General features: G+C 35.9%; 1 protein-coding gene across 1 annotated transcript in view; it reads left to right on the plus strand.

Annotated features, from left to right (window-relative positions):
* Window positions 1–20,855, plus strand: part of flt3 (fms related receptor tyrosine kinase 3) — a 127,565-nt gene that overhangs the window by 43,219 nt on the left and 63,491 nt on the right. The window contains exons 2-4 of the mRNA XM_028799487.2: window positions 5,450–5,568; window positions 8,429–8,643; window positions 9,353–9,468. Of these exons, the coding sequence (XP_028655320.1) occupies window positions 5,450–5,568; window positions 8,429–8,643; window positions 9,353–9,468 (450 nt within the window). The remainder of the gene's footprint in view (window positions 1–5,449; window positions 5,569–8,428; window positions 8,644–9,352; window positions 9,469–20,855) is intronic.

Here is a 20,855-nt window from a genome sequence, read left to right on the forward strand (position 1 = left end):
CCTACACGGATGCGTAGTTCGCGTATGCCTAAGAACATTCCTGAAAACATGGACAAATAAGTTTTCTTGGATTTCTATATGAATCTGAAAGATCATGGTCACATTTATAATAAACAAACATGTGACGAATTGTCAACGATAATAGTTTAGAAAGATGGAGATATCAAAGACAGAAGTTTAAAAAGTATTTGCGTGTTAATTTCAAAGCCAAACAGAATGAAAATGTACAACTCAACGAATACCTCTAATGCAACATGAAACATAATTTTATTTCAATTTATTAAGTTTTACTATTTTTAACTATGGTTAATTGCTGGCTGTAATGTGAAATAGTTAGTTCTATTATGCACATTTAACAATTCCCATGAAAATAATAATCTGTTTAAATTGTTCATCCGCTTACCCATACGCGACCTGCAGAGACACGAAGTGGCTGGAGCGGGGGTTTGTGAGTATGTATTACAGAGAGAGAGAGCGAGAGAGTGAGAGAGAGAGATAATTTACTTTAATTGCTGCAGATTGTAACCAATTAGTTGTTCCCTGAAGAAGGCCAATTTGCAATTTTCTGTTTTTTCTTTGTTTTCAGATTTTGCTAACCTCAACTTTCAATTTAAACCTGTGCCAGTTTACTGCTTAACTTTGCATCATTTAAGTCATTCATTGCATTTAGACTAATTAAATTTAATGAAAAACTGGAAAAACTGAGGAGTTCTAAAACTTTTGACCAGTAGTGTATATATAGGTGTGCTCACAAATTTCCAGTATTGAGGGCACACATTGGCTGTACCATGAAGTGGTAGAGGAGCAGGACTGTCTCTCTCCACTGTTTGAAATTATGGCTCTGAGCACATCTGGGATGTCCTTTTTGTTTCATTCAGTGCAGATGCTTTGCACCTTTTTCTTCCATGAAGAACACAGAGATGCCTTGTGATAATAAATCTTTCTTCATTATTATATTACAGGCTGTCATGTGTTTTCTGACTTGTGGAAGTGGAGTGCTCATTTAAAGCTTGTTTTAATTCACAGCTACACTGTGCGGCTAATTATGCATGTATTCAGCCAACATAAGACATCATCCATGCGAATCAGCAGTGAGCAAGTGAGTGCACAAGGATCAGTGTTATATTTTTGATGGCAGCACTCATAATATTCTCATTATTGTCAGCTAATGTATACCTCAAATAAAAACACACCGAGTGTTTTTTTAATTCATGTGAGATGCAAATTAGCTGGTGTACAGATCCGTAGTGACATCACGAATGCACAATGCAATTCAGGCACTGATTTGAAATGAGAGGTGGAATATGCTTACAGTACACATTTCAGAAAGTTCTGTGCATATGTGTTATGCTTTTGTGATGTCACAATAGCCTCAGAAAGAATCATGGGGTGCTGAGGAAAAAAATGTTTTTCTAAGCTGGATGCATGGTGAATTCTCAGAAAAATATTAGCTGAACAAGGTCACTGGTGAACATAGCATATTCACTTGTGAAAAAGCTTTTGCAAATTTTGCTGATAGACACTACCTATGAGCACAGACGTTACAGTATTCATTACTGGCAGACATTCACTGCAGAATGTTCTAACTGGCACTCTGGGAATAAGTGGTTTTCTGTTAATACACTCGATCAATTTATGTGTGGAATCTTTAGCTGAATAAAATACAGAAGCCAGACACTCACCTCTCTTCTAAGCCATTAGTTAAGGTGGTGAATCTTCATCACCAACAAACTTAGTGGAAATGGGGAGATAACTCCTCAATGTGGGAAGAAACTTATTGGTAGCAGCTTTCTATTACTTAAAAAAGCCCTATTGGTTATTCTCCTTAGCTGTCAGCTACCATTCCATTCATATTCCTTTTTTCCTTCTGTCATCCTTTGTTTTACTTATTTTTGGTATAGTGAGCATGATCTGTAGCGTCTTTCACTCTCGTTCGTTCTGTGTGAATATTTTGAGCAGGCTAAATATAAAGTCGATGGACAGTCAGTCAAAAATACCACTAAAAGCAAGTAAGAACAATCATCAAATCTAGGTCCTAATACTGATTTCTCTTACTTGCTACTAACCACCACCAAGAGAAATTGCTTTGAGATTTGAAATCCAAAGCTAGGCTGATAGAAGTTGTGTGCTGCAACTGATATACAGTAGATGGATCACGGCTGGCTACAAAATGAGTTATGAGGCTCCTGGGTCACGTGGCTGGCCACGGGATTAGCAACATGGCTGCAGCCAGGCAAGGACTGACACAGCATGGTAGCCACCATATCCAGGCTAAAAACCAAATTCATGTTGCTAGAATAATGATTTTATGTAATTATATTTAAAAAACTGAAATAGCACAGTAAAAAGTGGACAAAAATGGATTGCTGAGAGACCATAACTCAGAATTTTGATATTGATGATCAAAGTCACACATATACTCTTGATAGGTGTCCTTTTAGTTGCAAGAGTGAAATCCATCAAGAACTATGCCATCTTTCCTTTATAGTTTGTAATCAGCTTGAAGCTTAACCTTCTAAAAATACATGTATATTTCCAGGGCTTGGCTGTTTATGATTTTGCAATTATGTGGCTTAGGCAATTGAGTAACAAAATTCTCATACAGTTTATGCCTATAAATGTGGTATAACTAAGATTCCTATTTTTGTTTTGCTTGTCCTCTTTATTTTTAATAATCTATTTTCTTACTGTGAACATGTAGATTAGAAGTATTATCATATAGCTGATAAAGAAAGAGAGTTTCCCGGCTGCCATGTGTCAGAGTGATTGTTGTTAACTCCCAGTATTCAAGTTTTATATTCTTTAAAAGTACAAGAACATTTATTTCTCAGAACCACCACACTTGCTGCTGTAACTACTTGTTTTGAGCCATATTCCTGCATGTTTTATAAAATGAGTTGTAGTGGTATACTCTCAAAGGGACAAAAAATAATGCAATTTCAATGATATTAACAGTTAACAAAACAATTTGAATTGTAGGCAGCAATCGACTTTATAATTATTTCATGAATATGCTGCGAGTGGTGGGAGCCTCATTGCTAGTCTTTCTGTAAGATTAAGAAACAATTCACTAATGTGGAACTTATACAAATCTTGTAATATTGTTAGCTGTGTTATCTGGATTCGCTCAGTAAATGGCCCTTTGTTATAGTGGCTTTGGTTAATCGGACTTATCAGTAACACTAGATAACTACAGGAGTACTTTTCTTTAGATGATACTTATGTATAGCTAATTTTATTAGTTCACTGGAGCTCCTTATTCTTGAATATGCTACGTACAGGAGAAAAACGTTTGTACTGTAGATCAGTTCCTGCTTTTCCTATTGACTGACTTTGGCTTTTGTTGGTAGTCATTGGGAAACACAATTCTTCAGGAAAATGCTTTCTTTTGAATTCAAACAGGAAATTAGTAGGAATAAGAATAGGAATAGGAATGTGTGTTAAGGGCTTGAAATGGACCAATATGCTGTACTGGCACTTTCTAGCTTCTGCTTTGTGAACTGGAGTGTACCAATACATTGCTGTCTGACCTTTATGGAGACACCCTAATTCTCTGAAATACTGCATGCATTTCACCACTAAGGGCCCATTTTAAATCCCCCCCCCCCCCCATTTGTTTGTAGTATATGTGAATAAGGACACTCCGCAATCCATGGGTGCCAACCTCCCCTTCAAATTTGTATGCATTTTATATTGCATCATGAGGAGTAAGAAGAAGCAGACGGATAGGCAGTAAATATTGTGTATACCCAAGGAAGCAACCTGTTCAGTGTGTCCTCTTTGAGCTTTGCCAAACTTAATTCCTTCCACTTCACTTCATTTAGTGGCGTTCATTTACATAAAACGGCAGCCCATATTGGTTGTGCGATTACAGCTACAGCTTGGTGCAGTTGTGATGACGCCATTCATTTGCATGCACAGCAAGCTCCAATTCCCAGCACTGAGACAGAAAAAGAAGAAAGTGGTGCCTAAGAATAACTCACTCTCTACAACAATATTATCAACAAATATTGACAATTAAAAAAAACACAGGTCAGTTAATTTTCTTTTTTGTATAGTGTCACCAAGTTTCATTTAATTTAGCCAAAGTGTTTTTCTGATTTTGGAGTACTTAGATTTTTTAGATATTGATATAAAACAACTCTGAGTGCTGACATGGTTAATAGTTTCATGTGAGCAATGCATAGCCTTTCTCATTGCTCAGGCATGGTGTTGTCTCTCACATATTGGTTGTCTGCATGATCCATATAGTGGTCCTGAAAGAGAAAAAACAAAAACAAAATGAGTACAAGAAAAAACAAAAAACAAGTGCATAAAACTCAGAAAATCATGAAACTAACAACAGAAATTAGTACGTGAAATTAATATGAATGTAAGAAATTAACATCAAAAACTGAGGAATCATTGCAAAGTGAGATCCTTGTCATGGGATGGCATGGTGGTGCAGTAGTTAGTGCTACTACCTCATGGATCTATTGTCTTCACATCAAATCTTGCACCCTACTACCGTATTGTCTTTGTAGAACCTGCACATTCTTCACATCTACATGGACTTGTCTCCCATTTTCCAAAGACATGTATGTTACATTAACTGGTCTCTCCAAATTGGTTCTGCTTATGTCTGCACATAAACAATAAACAGCTGCCTTTCATCTTGCACTCAGTCCCACCACGACAGGCTCTGCGCCCTCCTGCTGCTCACAATTCTGAATTGGAATAAGGTTATATCTGTGTAAACATGCAAGCACTTGAGGTTAACATAAAAAAGAGTCCCATTAAAAAGCTATTTGAAAAACAGTGCCTTCCTTTTTTTGAAGTAGAATTTTTTTCCAACATTTAGAGAATGTCAAATGTGAAAATGTGTTTTTCTTAAATGTAAATGTTTGTATTGTGCAAAGTAGCAAATAGAAAACTTATATTGCAAATGTCTTTCTTATACAGCAAATATCTCACTTTTAGGTCAAATGTCCAACTTAAATAAAAGCTACTAGAAAGAGTGAATCCTTTAATAAATGACACCCCATAGAAATTAGCATGGTAATTAAGAACATGAAATTAAAATTAAAAAGAAAAATAAGTACATGAAATTTACCAAAACTGAAAATGGAAATGAAACTATAAATCTGAAAATGATGAAGATATTTAGACTCTGGATGCACAGAAGTCCCTCTCACTCACATGTGTACTGACCATAGAAGTTACTACAGTACTGCATTGCTAAGAAATTAAAAAAATTGAGGAATGAGTCTGGTGAAAGGGATTAATTTTGCCTTATCTTTTAATACCTTATTAATTGGTGTTATGATGCAAATACGTTAATTTATAATTTGATATTTCTAAAACAATGCAGTTTCCAAAAAAATTTCATAACCACTTAGGAACAATAACTGTTACTTATACTGAAAATATATTACATTTTGAAATGATTTTTTTTTCTGTTTCTTCCTAGTTGCAGCCTATTTGGTGATATCTACAAAGATGTATGTGTTTCAAGCAGATACAAGTGTTCAGTGCTTCATGATTTCACACATGCAGAAAACAAAACCTGATCTTATTCAAAGACAACAGGTATGCTCTGTATTTGTATACTACAGTATTTTATAGATTTGATTTCAGTTCAAATTAATTAAAACAAACTTCAGTTAGTTCTGCTACCTTTCTGTCACAGACAGTACAGTTTTCTTGGTACTTTGATCTTGTTATGAAATGTGTACGTGGGAGCCTTTTTCAATCTACTTAAATATTTCAATTAAAAAAATTAAAAACTATAGAGTTAATCTCCATACCTGAATCACCTCATCAAAACATCTAGCTAGGCTCCAGACAAAAAATACCTACACATCACTGACTCTTAAACCAAAACCTTAGTAACAAAATACATTTCACTTTTATCACACTCATTCTTTCTACCTCAATAGGGGGTCACACATTGCCTTTGCTGGATTATGCAGTGCTGCAAATTAAACTAAAATACACTAATAGACAACGTCATCTGAACTGAAAAATGTAGGAACCAAATACATTTCCAAAAAAGCCAAAACTATTATAGACCACTAAAAACATTATGTGTTGACTCAATTAAGAAAAATCCTTATGGTGCACTGCCATACCTCATTATAAACAAGTAAAAAGTAAAACTGCAATAAAACAAGCTTATAGTAAATCTAAATGAGTTTGCTGCTTTAATGTGTTATGTGTATCACTAATTGCATATATCTAAAATGTCTGAAAGATCAAATGTATTTCTCCATGCAGTATTTACTCACTACTTGCTTATTTACCTGTTTATGCATAAATAGTTGCTAAACATAGTGGTGCAGGGAATGCCTTAAAACCAGATAAAGGGCTTTCCCCATTACAAAACTCGGCCTCTGTTTGACTGAAATATACAGTACACAGTAAACTCAACAAAATACAAATGACATTTTTTGCTGGGAGGCACTGCATGGCAGTAGGTGGTATTAATGCCACATGGATCTAGTGTCCTGGGTCTGTGTGGAGTTTGCACATTCTGCCCTGTCTGTGTGTATGTCTTGGTTTTCCTTCAACATTCTCCAAGACATGCTGGACTGGATCCAGCTCCCTTGTGCCCATCCAGGGAGCACATGCTCCCTGGAAATGTGTTCTTTGTTAAAATGCAGCTCATAGTTTGAACCTGTATATATACCCCTTTGGTAACCATGGCGGAAATATTATGACAAGAGACATTTGGTAGGAAAGAAAAGATATATTTAACTTGCTTTAAAATGCAGCTTTCACTACTAGTACATATTGTAGTATAATGTTTACAAAAACAGCAGAACAGAAGTCATTGGGAACAGCGCAATAGTTGTTGAGTTTTTCAGTGGAGGACATTGATGACTGCGGTCCATTTTGAAGAGAGCAGGAGGCATTCTACTTGGCACAGAGTTGATGCCATATCTGTACTGCAGGCTTCTGCCTTGAGGGTCCTTGACAGGCCTTAACTAGCCACACGTTTCACATATTGAGTGAATACCATATATGACTGGGTTCCCTGAGGCCCCAGCATAGCACATTCTTCTTCTGTGCACCTGTTCTAATCACTAAGATACATTTACAGCCCTTGCTACATTTATTACAGTTTCCTGGAAAGATTTTCTTCCGCTTTCTTTAGTTAAAAAAGTATGCTAACACAGTTAGGCTCACAATTCACAACCATCAAATAGTTATTTTTCATTTATGTTTACATTTAGTCCCTTGGTATTTGTGATTTGTGAATAATTATGATGATCCTCTCAGTCCTCATCTTCTATTATTACATTAATTAGATAATCTTAAGATTGTGAAAAACCCAGACATTTTCTGTCCTCCTCCTTAGTTTCCCTGTAGGATATTCCATTATGCATTGGCTTACAGTTAAAAATATATTGTAGTTGTGGATAATTAGTACAATCTAACCTTTCAGCCCATCGTTTAGTAAAAATGAATGCCTGATTCATATACATACCTTGTCCAACCCAGTGGTTTCTTTACTTGTGATATTCTTCATGACTGTTATGTTTCTCTGAAGAAAATTGTTCATCAGGGGACTCATCTATAACACCATGCATAGAATTCACACTAAAACATGGCATACAGACAAAAACAGAAATGTGCGTACGCACAAAAAAATTTAGATACATAAAACTGTGGGAAAGCAAAGTTCCATGTACTTCCCCTTTATACAGTAAATCTCAATCATCATGAATTATACTGTAGAAGAGAACAGGAATTTCTTTGGACACTTACAAAAATGACAAGAAATATGTGTATGCAAAAATATTATTAACCTTTAGTTTAGTGCTTTGTGATGCCATGTGTGCTGTCTTTGAAAAGCTTGTAGATATTTTTCCTTTCAGAGTTAGAAGTGTTCAAGACGTGTCAAGGTTAATTGCTGGCTGCAACAATTAATACCAACATATCCAGGGGTGTTGCATTTAAACTTTTTTTAACATAATGTTATACTAGTAAATGCACTGTGTACTTACTCTTTTTTAACATAATGTTATACTAGTAATTGCACTGTGTACTTACTCTTTAATTAACTTAATTTTCATTTTTCTCTTTATCTGTGTATAGTGTTTGTCATCATGTTATGTGATTTGTTTTGACAGTTTTCCTTGTGGTGCCATACCAAGTGTGGTTTACTAGCTGCACATTCTATTTATTTTTCCTACATGCATTTGTCACTACATACTTTTTCTCTGTGAGCTTTTGTCCTGTGTGCTTTATTTGTGCCAAGCCTGAAATCTAGCAACGGTGCTGAGAGATTTGTTCTCCATGGTTTCTTTTTCTTTAGGACAGTGCTAAAAATTATATACATTTATCTAAATTAACTCTTATGGATACATTACAGAATATAAGCATAACGTCTATTGTTTTCAGATTTTTTTTTGTTTCAAAAGACATTTTATTCTTTTGCATGTAGGCAGCCAACCGTAGTGTGGAATTAGTGAACATCTCATGCAGTCTCATGAAAAGCATCGGAAATGATGAAACTGAAATAGGAAAGAAATTTAGTGAAATAGAACTTGACTTTCTAGATACTGTTGAGATCCAAGCGACACTGAATGGATTTGAAAGTGTAAACTGCTCTTGGAAACACAGAGATGCCATATCAGGGTGCATTACTGACAAAAGCAGGTATTAAGGATTTTCTTTGTACCATTCTTTGCTAATAAATTGGTTATGATTAATTCAACTGTAATAGTTTCATTATTTTAATTCAAATTTAAACAAAATTTTGAAAATGTTATCCGGTAATATTCTGACAATATGCTTATGTAAGCTAATACTTTTTAATTCTTTTCATACATAGTTCAAGATATTTAAAACAGAGAATATCCAGAGTTTGGTATTTAAACAGGTGCTAAAAAGATGAAATGTGCATTAATGTTTAAAAACTTCTTCCTTTGGTTGAAAATTAGTCTTGACATGGGCTGTGTATTGCAAGATTGGAAATGTTATCACATAGACAGAGTGAAATAATTTAATATTGAAAATTCACCTATTATTTTGGTAAGGCTGGTAAAGCGCTATGACCTGAAAAAACAATGCTCCGAAAAAACAATGCTCCGGTTGTAACTAAAATGCAGAACTAAAATGGGAATAGGACTTGTAAGTTTCAGCTTCTGTTTCAGGCAAAAGTACTTCCAAACATTTGTAATGGTTTAGTTTTCTGCAGAAGTACCTACATTATAGATAAAATTGTATTTGTTTTGGATTTGGTAGCAACTGATAAAATAGCTTTTGGTTGTTCTCTACTGAAAATTCATCATGTATGTATACATAACCAATCTCACATTAAACAATTAATGAAATGAACACTTATGTTATCTATTTTCTCCTTCAGAACAACATTTTCCTTCATGATTATTGAAGCTGATAAAAAACAAGCTGGACAGTATTTGCTCTTGTTTCAAACACCCAACAGTAGCTTCTTGGTGGAATTCAGAGTGCAAGTATTAAGTAAGTTAATATTTATTATACCTTGTGTAACTTGGCTGGGAACAGACTGTGGTAGGTAAGGCTAAAAGTTGGGGTGCCATCCAGGTCACCCTGTTTAAGATCAACAGAAATACAGCCATGCAGCAGTAACATGAAAACAAAAAATGGGTCTAGTTAGCCCCATTCTGTTGCGGATATGGATAGAGTCTATCCTCCTTTTTTGCTGGTCAAGTTCTTAATGCTTGGCTCCCTGCTGTTTTCTATAACTATGGCACCAAGAAGGGATGAGTCTTCTTGGGGGTGCAGGGTGGAGCTATGTATCATCCTTTAATGTTACTGGGGAAAGAGGCAATACTGTTAGCGTCACCACCTTGTCTCGTCCTGGGGTGGAAGGATGGTGCTTCTTGGACACACTTGTGAGACACTTGTATTAAATACTTCAAGAAGTTTCAAACTCATAAAGTGCATGTGAAATGACCCCTAACATATGTTATGAACTAGGTTTTCCTGAAAGGTTCCAGGTTTTTCTCTGAATCTTGTAATCTGGGACTTTTTTGTTCTTGGATAGGAATGTTATTTTCATACTGGTCTTTCTTGATATATTTTAAATTAATCAGGCAAAATACTGTTTTACAAAATTCTTAAAATGGGACGGCATGGTGGCGCAGTGGTTGCGCTGCTGCCTCGCAGTTAGGAGACCCGGATTTGCTTCCCGGGTCCTCCCTGTGTGGAGTTTGCATGTTCTCCCCGTGTCTGCGTGGGTTTCCTCCCACAGTCCAAAGACATGCAGGTCAGGTGGATTGGCGATTCTAAATTGGCCCTAGTGTGTGCTTGGTGTGTGGGTGTGTTTGTGTGTGTCCTGCGGTGGGTTGGCACCCTGCCCGGGATTGTTTCCCGCCTTGTGCCCTGTGTTGGCTGGGATTGGCTCCAGCAGACCCCCGTGACCCTGTGTTCGGATTCAGCGGGTTGGAAAATGGATGGATGGAAAATTCTTAAAATTACTATACCTACTATTACTGCTGATTAGTGTTGTTCATGTTTTTTGATAAGGATTTTTTCTCCAAAGCATCATAGCACAAAGATCATTGTAAAGTTTATTTTAAGACATCATTAAATTATGAGTGTTTCCCAAAAATAATTATAACTAAAGTAGGACTTTAAATTCTTCATACTTTATATCCTTCAAATCACTCATTAATTACTAAAAGTGTATCAAACTTGCTACCTCTTACACCAACCTCAGACACAGACTGAGAACTTTGATTGATTCAGAATACTAAATTTGTACCTGACATAATTATGTCATTTGCTTGTGTACATGCTGACACCTATAATATACCCCCCAGATGGCACCATATAATGAAAGTACTGTCAACCAATTGTTTTTTTAATTGCTTTGTGATGCTTTTTGGTAAGCAACCTATGGGGTAGAGGTTAACAAAGAAGTCTGTTACTCTCACTTGTAAAATGACCAGTTAGGAGGGGTTTTGGGAATGCACTCAAAAAAGAAGCACATACATCATGTATGTACATCGTAAGATGGCTTACTAATTTCTAGGATTCATCATTTTAATGAAACTCACCAAAGATTAATCTAGGGTGCCTATTTGTTTGGTGGTGTTTGTGGTTTGCCTGTGATAAATATTATCCTGTTGAGAGAACTATTCTGCACTCAGTAGTATCATTGTTAGCTCTAAAGTCTAGTGACCCAAAAGCAAAAATGTGGTTTGCAAAAATGAATAAACAAGTAAAATGAAGCATTCTGTGCTTGGAAGTAAGACCAATTACACACACACACACATAAACACACACACTCATATCCAAAAATAAATATTCCAACCCAGGACCATCATCTTAGCAATCTGAACCTTGATGGGCGAGGTTTGACTGCTGGTTTGAAACATGCGGATCTATAGATGAGAGATGCCTAAGCAACAATGCACTATAACAGGCATGGTAAAATTTAGTTTAACAAATACACTACTATAATAAGAATAGAAAATCTTTTTTAAAAACACACATAATGTCAGCTTAGTATTCCTGTAGCCACAGACAAAGCACTCCTCACTTGGGTTCAATAACATCATTACCCAGCGTGCAACAGCCACAGCAGACAACAATACGACATCAAGATCTCCTTGTATAAACTGCATAGGAACTTGAGCACCTTAATATGCACTGATAATTTAAAAAATCATTATCATTCAAGGTTAATCATAAAATACAAATGTTAATAGGTTTAGTCATTGTTAGAAAAGTTGAAGATGGTAAGTGCCAGGATTACATTTTCTTAGAAACTTGTCCTTCACCGAGTCATATTTTTGCAAGTGAGTGCTCTCTTGAAGACAAGCTGCACAAGCTGGGCCTTCTGCACATGCTGTGTGAAGTATCTGTGGTCCATAAAAACATTATTCATGACTGAAAATGCATTCTCACACATGGCTGTGGATACACCAAACGTTAAAAGATGTTAGAGCATTGGGCATGGCGTCCAGTGCTTGGTGATGTGTTGTTTAATTGGTCACTTTTGTAATTTTTTGCTAATTATTTGTAAAATAACATACTCTTTCTCAATTATGGTTAAATGTATTAAGTTCATTATGTGTTTAACAAGTTCTGCATCTAGAAATTTGTTTCTCTTTGGAGCAAGAGTAATGAGAATTTGAGGATGCTGTTTGTTGAACTCATTGATTCAACTCTCCAAGCATGAGGTCAGTTTCACTGAAGTATGGCCTCCACGGTGCAGTCTCAACTCTTTGTCCAACTGTGCTTTCAACCACATACCAAATCATATTCCTACTGGTTTTGCATCTCTGTTTTAATGGTGCAAGAGTGGTGTCATCGGCATAAGCATATCCCAGCTCAATCAATTTGGCTTCATAGCTCTGTGTAGTGTTAGCCACTCAGTACTGGCGTGTTACAAAATGTCGCCTGAGACAAGAGCATTTTTGCCATTCATTTCCCACCTCCACCCACAGTTCAACCCCAACTTACCAACCTGTACCATGTCCTTAGACAGCATGAAATGATGCACTTAATTCACACCACATGCAATACGTATTTCTATACAGGCTTTGCAATAAAATGCATTATATGAACATCAGACATAAATATGCTATCCTTGAAGATTACCTTTAAAACAACAAAGCACAAAATACACCCTAAAAAGAATACAAATGTAGAATATGAAACTGAAAGCGAAACAAAACTCTGCTGTGTCGCTGTTCCGGCACGCTTCTCTAAATATAGTACCTTGGCTGTTTCAACTGAGGTAAAAGGTGCCTTCCCTTTTAACTAAACACATGTGATGTGAACTTCAGAGACTTTTAACTGACATTGTGACACTCACCTTAAACAGATTCCATAAATGAACAGAATTTTACAAACTGTCATAACACATTTGTCTTACATTATTACTTGTTTTAAAACTCCACAAATCTCGTCCTCTGTAGTGCACCACCATAATGACTAGATGATTATACGCTTCATATTTGTTTGTGTTTCTGGCACTCTAAAAAAAGTTCCTCCTAGCTGAAAATACTGTGTCCATGCATTGATGGGATAGTGATAATGCCTTACTTGCCTACACTAGTAAAGATACAGGAACAGAGAACTTGGTTTAGCGATAAACATTATACTTTAATTGAATTTAGTAATTATGTTAGGCTATTCAGATTAGTTCAAGAGCCTAAATATAATTTATATGGTTACAATTTATTGGGCTGCATAATATTAAAATTATCATGGCGTCACGATCATAACTGTAACCTACTTGCCAGCCTGGTAGTTTAAATAATAAACTACCTTACCAGAAACTCATCTGTAGTCCCTTTCAAAGATTTTCTTTTATCACTCGTGTGAAATAGATTCAATCTTTTTACAGAAACGTGAAAGGCAAAAGGAAAAAAAAAAAGAAACCTTGCCAATGCAACCCAATTGTCACATTTTTTTCTACAATGTCATGTATCAAATGTTATTATTCTGAGAGAGTCTTGCAGACAGATTCAGTAGAGATGATTCCATTCAAAGCATCTTTGTGCAGCGTTCCACATAGTAAAGAATTTGAAGTCATCATGCAGTTGGTATTCATGTTTGTTTATTAGGTCACGTCTCTCTGATTTATCAATTGTTATTTTTCCTGATTTAGGACAGATAATCATTACCCTTTCATATAGGATTTGAATCACTTGCAAAGGGAAACTGAGTCACTTTTAACTGCAGTAGTCTGTATAGTCAAACACAGACGTTATGGATTTTTCAAGTCATTTTTACCATTGCCACTTTTTAAAGCTTGCTCCTTAATGTTTTTAATATTGTTAATCCTTAAAGTTAATAATTAACTTTTTTTTTTGCATTGTTAACAAGAGGCGATCACCTTGTTGCCTCACCTTGCGTGCCGGTCCTTTAGCCACGTGTTAAAATATAGAACTTTATTTTTACTCATAGAAGACACAAATCAGCTTATCAGATGTACTTCTTACTTGTATGTCTGTGTTCACATTACAAAAAAAAACTTATGCAGAGACCCCTTACTTGTTTAATTTGTTGCCCCATGAGTGTTATTTGAGGAATGGAGGGCACCTCCTGTCACACAGTTTAGTAAAATGAATGCACTGCTTTCAATTGATTAGTTTACTAGTTTCTGGTGATTTTGTTTTGTGGAATTTTATGAACCTATTAATCTTTTTATATTTTTTTCCAATTAGCAGTGAATTAACTCACTACTGACTATTTGATTACATCTATGTTCCTGACTCCCCAGACTATTCCTCAATTGTCTGTGTGCAGTGTTAGTTGGTGCCAGCCTCTATAATTCTAGGGAGACAGTTCTAATGAAGAGCCTGAACTAAAGTGAGAATTATTCCCTAGTTTATGGAAACACAGTAGAATTATCACATGCACGCCTGCTGCTGTCAGTGTTGAGCACTCTGTCGGCCTCCTTCACTTCTCTTCCACCAGCTTTTTTCTCATTACTTGCAAATCCCCTTCGTGGTAACTGGAGATAGTCCTTCTAACCATTTTTCTTATATCCATTATTTAGACTAATGATAGTCTGTATTTCTGACTAAAGAAATTAGATAAACAATTCTCAGCGCACACCTGAGATACCTGAAAATCAAGAATTTTCTGGCCTATTTGTTCCATAGCTCCAGTGCACTTCGTACTGTATAAATCCCTACATTCTTGTTTATTTACAACACATATTGCGGCTTTTTGTAAGACTGGGCTGAACATTGGAAAAGGAGGAATGCTGAGGCATCTAAAGAAGGATGAATTTACAGTCTGCTTTGAGATAATTTTCAGTGTAGTGTGGACTATTTTATATTTCAACTTAACAATATTGTGTGTGGGGCCACACACCACCTGCCACTTTAAATACAGCTTCATTAAAGTCTTAACATTATAAAATGTAGACCTAATAAAAAATTGTGGTTTATGCACATTTGTCATTTCTGAGTTTTCAAAGTATGCATGCCAGCTCAGAGACAGCCATGTTGTCCTCCTTTTTTCCCCTTGTGCATACTGCAAAATTACATACTTATTAACATCAAGTAACCAATGACTTCATCTCCATATTTTTTATAGACCTTCTATGGCTGTAAAATATGTTTAACTTACTAGAAATGGAATCAAACTTCTTCTTCTTCTTTCGGCTGCTGCCGTTAGGGGTTGCCACAGTGGATCATCTTTTTCCATAAGAAATGTAATCAAACAATAGGGTAAATAAGCTGGCCTCTCCCAGTGGTGCATGACATTAATCAGCAGTGATTATTTGGGTGTGTCTTCACTAGGTCTTTTTATTTGGGATGTTAAAGATGTGATTTACAGGGCCAGGGGCAGCTCTTTGAAGGTCATAATCAAAGGGGAGATTGAAAATGATAAAATACCTGGAGCCAGACAGTGTTGTGCTTTAGATATAATGACAGGCTGAAGGCAAATCATTGGACGAGATATTGAAGTCAAAAATTAAAGCAAAGGTCAAAGCCGAAAAGAACATGAAAACAATATAACAAATTGTAAACACTAAACAAAAATCTTTGTCAAAAAATTAGGTAAAAAATCTAGAATCCTAAAGTCTTTTAATCGCTAATTACTCTCTCTGAAAAAGGTTTGTTTTATTCCAAAACATGGACAAGATGGATAGTGTGCCACCGTCACAAACACTCAATGATCATGACATCATGTGTCAGCAGTTCCATCAGTCATGTGGTGGCAACACAGCACCAGTTCTAATGACAAAACTGCCACAGCCACTGGCCAGAAAACAACAACCTAAAAGAAAGCACAACATAGGATTGTGGTAATGTTATAAATAAAGTCAAAAATACTATAATAAAATAAGGTTTTAATACAATAATAAAATGAGGTTCAAAACATACATTATGCATGAAAAATTATCATGAGTGTTCAAAATCATGACAGATAGCCTGTCATATTATAACTGAGATAGTTAATGTTTAATATTAATGTTTAATGCTAATTATGTTTAGTAAATCCTTTGTAAACTAACCCCCTGATATAGACTTAGCTAGAGAACTCCTTTTATTAGATAGTGGAATATTTAGGTTACTGCCTTACTGTTAGTCAAAGTATATAAGAGCTGACCTTAAAAGATGCAAGAGGAGGATTGCTAGTGAATTTTGGAGATTCATTAGAGGTGTTTAAAGTTAGCTAAATAAACAAGTTGTTCTTATTTAGTCTACCTAACTTTTCCTGAGCTTTATCCTGATCTGAAGGGATGCTTGTGAGCTGACTCCCCCCCAAACCCAAAATCAAAAACCAACTCATCCCTGACATAGGGATTTAACAGCAGAATTAATATACAAAGGAAAGTAAATACAGAAGAAGACAATGATACAAGGGCGGCATGGTGGCGCAGTGGTAGCACAGCTGCCTTGCAGACACCTGGGTTTGCTTCCCGGGTCCTCCCTGTGTGGAGTTTGCATGTTCTCCCCGTGTCTGCGTGGGTTTTCTCCGGGTACTCCAGTTTCCTCCCACAGTCCAAAGACATGCAGGTTAGGTGCATTGGCGATCCCAAATTGTCCCTAGTGTGTGCTTGATGTGTGGGTGTGTGCCCTGTGGTGGGTTGGCACCCTGCCTGGGATTGGTTCCCGCCTTGGGCCCTATGCTTGCAGGGATTGTCTCCAGCAGATCCCTGTGACCCTGTGTTAGGATATAGCGGGTTGGATGATGACTGAATGACTGACAATGATACAAAATACATTAATAAAAGTCTAATGCACTTGTTGGAAGTGAAAAAAGTGTTGTTTATTGTGCCTGCCCAATAAATGTAGAAATGGAAGATTAATTTTAATGTAATTAGTTATCAGTTTTGCTTTTGGCAATACCAGTTATTAATGAAATAATTTGGCATGGCTCCTACTTTATTTACCATACCTTTCTCTGTTATTGGAGGCAGGTCTCTGGCCTTTACAATTATATCAAGTTAACTGAGGTGCAGTTGTTTTAAGAAACAGAATAATATGATTTATTGATGAAATCAAGGATTATAGAGATGTGATAACTGCATATATATTGATACGAGAAGACTAGATGGAGACAGACTAGATAGACAGACATATAACAAAGACAGCCTTGTTGTTTACTTGCTGTGTAGAGTTCTAATTTATCTTGGCATAGAAAAATAGTTTTGCAATACTAAGTCTTTAAAGATGATGTCCAGTGTTTTGTGGAGTTGATACTTAATTCAAGGATTCTTCTTGCATTGGAGTACACTCTTTCTCTTTACTGCATGACCCTTAATTTGTAGTGAGTACTGCTTTCCTCTGTTAGGCTGTTTGCTGTATCATCTGCAACTTCATAGGAAAAAGCTATTAATCTTTCTGGAACATGAATTTACATGCTGAAGCTCCCTTTCTGAATTGGTGGCTGCTTCTCAATTTTCAGACTGGCTCACTCTTTAGCTTGGCAAACCGGATTTCAGCTCTCAGGTTCACAAAAAGATGAGTTTGTCAGCTTCAGCTCCCCAAGGAAGAGCGGCAAATCAACTTTTAGTTTCAGAACGCAGTTTTCAGAGGTTTTTAGTCATTTTGGAAAGTGAGAGCAGAGCTCCTGTGAGTATATCCAGAAAAATATCCCCAAATGAGATGAGTGTAACTAGTTTTAAGGTAATGTACGAGTCTGATCGGATTAAAGTTGCTTCCAGTTAAAAAATCACTATGTCCTCATCAGAGAGTTCTTCTGTCCATCAGAGTACTTGATTTACAACTCTTTCTTCTTGCTTGAGTCCATTTTGCATCTTCTGGCTCAAGATGTCTGCAGAGGGGCATCTGGAGAGATGACAGTTCAACTCTGATTTAAAACTTTCTTATCAAATGGAGTTCAGGCAGATTCTGGTACCAGCTGGAGTTGAGGCACTTAGTTTTGGAATGTAAGTGGGTGAAAGTGCAGCTGGGTGCCTGCTAAATCTATTGCCTTACAGGCTTGCTGTACCACTAAAGTGTAGCAGGAATGCCCACTTTGTCCTACACAGTGCTTTCCAAACTTCTGCTCAACATCCATGCATAATTTACCCCCTCATATTTACAAGTTGCTAAATTTTTGAAGGGAAGAGGAGAAAAAAGCTGTGAATGGATGGTTTTTAAGTTAATGACTCACAAATCACTGGAGAGTTGTTCAAAATTTCTTTGATGTTAGGTCAAGTGTGAGACAAGTTCATTTACAGTACATTTCATCATCAAGCTTTTGTAAACATTTGCATTTAAATGTTTTAATGCAGTGCCAGATTTCTGATTTTCCTTTTGTTATTTATAAAGGTTTTAAAGTTGCAATTTTAAAGAGCTTTTCAATGTTAGCTCCCTCAGGCAACACACAATAAACATACAGTGTGCTTCCTAAGGGGGTGCTAACAAACTGCCTAAAACAATAACAGATAGTAATAAATAAGGTTTATAATCATCTGTGTTGCATTTTTGCTCTGACTGTAAAAGCAAAAAAGAGAAACTGAGTTTAGATTAGTCCTGTACAGTGTTCATTGACCATCAGCTCCTGCCTGCGGGTCACAAATGGCATATTGTGCTGTCCTGCACACCTCACCTATCCTCTTCCAGATACATTTTTTAATACCGCTATAAAAAAGAAAAAAGTACCTGTGTTGAACATAATTTAGCAATCAAGAGAGATTTTGTGAGTTATTTTTGTGCAAACTGAGCTTTCTCTTTTATCGCATCACTTTGTGTACAGAGAGAATATTGTTTTTGTGAAGGTCTGTGTTTTAGATGTCAATTTTTTTTGAAGGCTTTAGTTCTCACCTGCTTTTTTAAGCAACTGTTCAAGGGTTATACACATGTCATGCTTTGCAGATGAACCACAAGCTAAAGAAAAATAACATTGTTAATAAGAAATATTGAAAAGCACATATGATACAATCATACAGTATATGCATTACCCAGCTTTCAAGTATATGCTTATTTTCAATATTAGTATTTGATTAATAATTTTTAGATAATTTGACAGCCCTTTTTCTGATATGTTTGTCCTAAAGCTGCAACTGAACTTTTTAAACATAGTAGACCATTACCATTGTGAGTTTCTTTTGTTCTTCTGACATTTCCAGCATTAGAATGCTCAAAATTATTACCTGTATTAGTAACAGTTTTAATGAACGAATCATTTCCAGTGCTAGGTTACCATTTGCAGAAAGAGGAATAAAAACATTAATATAGATGATGTCATTTATCTCCCTGGACAAGTAATGTGGACAAATTCTGACAGCTAGAATTTCAAAATCTGAATTATAAACTATAGTTTTAGCTGTAATATCCCCCCTTTTACACCACTCCTTATTCAAATAGATGTCCAGTCCACCTCCTCCTGTCCTTTCTCCACACTGCACTGGGTCTCTGTCAGCTTGAGTAAAATGAAATCCGTCCAGCATTAAGGCAGATAATTAGCAAAAGAAACATTAACAAAAATAGATTACACAAAATTCAACAAAAAGCTTGTAAAACAAGGGACTGAACCCACAAAATATAACGCATTTTCAGTCAATTTTTTCTTAAGGTGGAGGAGTGCAACTAGGAAGATGGAAAAGTAGAAGGGCAGTAAACATGTAATCAGAGACAGGCAAGGTGTCAGATTACTGAGAGAGAATGCAGAAAACACCAAATGACAAATCTGTCATGCCAAACAAGAATCAAGATTAAGGAAACAAAACAAAGGTATTAACACCAAATCTTATTAAGACCTTTTACCTTCCTTCTAACCATAGACAGTAAAAAGAGAGCTGTAGTGAATTGTAACTTGATTCAGTACATGAACGCCAGAATATTTTGCCTGCCATCCTATATAGGAAGAAAAAGATAACAAAATGCTTGTGTGACCTCTGTCTTATTTCAAAATTGTGATGACCACCAAGAAAATAGAACACAGAATATAATAATTAAAAAATGCAAGAACAATTATGAGCACACAAAGTTAAAAAAAAATTGAGTCTTTAGATGACAGCTATGATTTTTGAGCCTAAGCTTTCATTTTTCATAACTATTGTGTATAGTTTTGTAATTTTTTGCTTATATGATTTCATCATGGTGATTATTTGGTGATGTTGTCACAGCATCATTTTTTGCTGACCTTTCTCACAAGTGCCACTATTTTGGGATGCATTTTGTGGCAAAGGCCATGTTTTTTATTGTGACGATGTACATGGCTGGTAATGTGATTATGCATTGCTACCATGTGCGAGGTGCAAACATTTCCTGTTTAAGATGCCATCATCCAACATCTAGACGTTTTGAATTTCATAAGAGTAATCATTTGTATTTATTTTGATTACTTTTAAATACACCCCATTTAAATACACCCCATTTTTTCTGAAGTCTAGGTTACCATTTTGTTTTGTACTTTTTCACCAGTGTTTCTTCATATTTTTGACCCCTAGTAGTTTTCTCACCACTCTTTTATGTGCTCCACAAACATATTATCACTCTATCATTTCCTGGTCCATTTATTTCATCCTCAGTCTTGGGGATACATATCAACATGCACAATAAATTCTCCCTTCGTCTGCAATGCATTTATCTCCAGATATTCTGGATTTCCGATCAAAGATACTGGTAATAGTTTAATTAAAAAATCTATACTGATGCCAGTTTGTTGAATTCTACTTTCATTGATTTTAGATCCTCATGACCCTGGATTGGATTAAGTGGGTATGAGACAATAATGGTTTGATATGAGACCAAGATCTCATATAAAAATATATGGATTTATTAAAAAATTTGAATTTCAAACTAATAATCATTTGGATTACTATATATCTATATGTTATTGCTGTTGAAGTTAATTTTCTGATTCCAGAACTAGATGGAAATCTAGTCAAGGTAAAACTCATTCTCTCCATCAATAAAACTATTAGGATTAAATTACCTTATGAACTTTATTGAAGA

The sequence above is a fragment of the Erpetoichthys calabaricus genome, chromosome 4 (genome assembly GCF_900747795.2).
Source record: "Erpetoichthys calabaricus chromosome 4, fErpCal1.3, whole genome shotgun sequence".
Classification (NCBI taxonomy): Eukaryota; Metazoa; Chordata; class Cladistia; order Polypteriformes; family Polypteridae; genus Erpetoichthys; species Erpetoichthys calabaricus.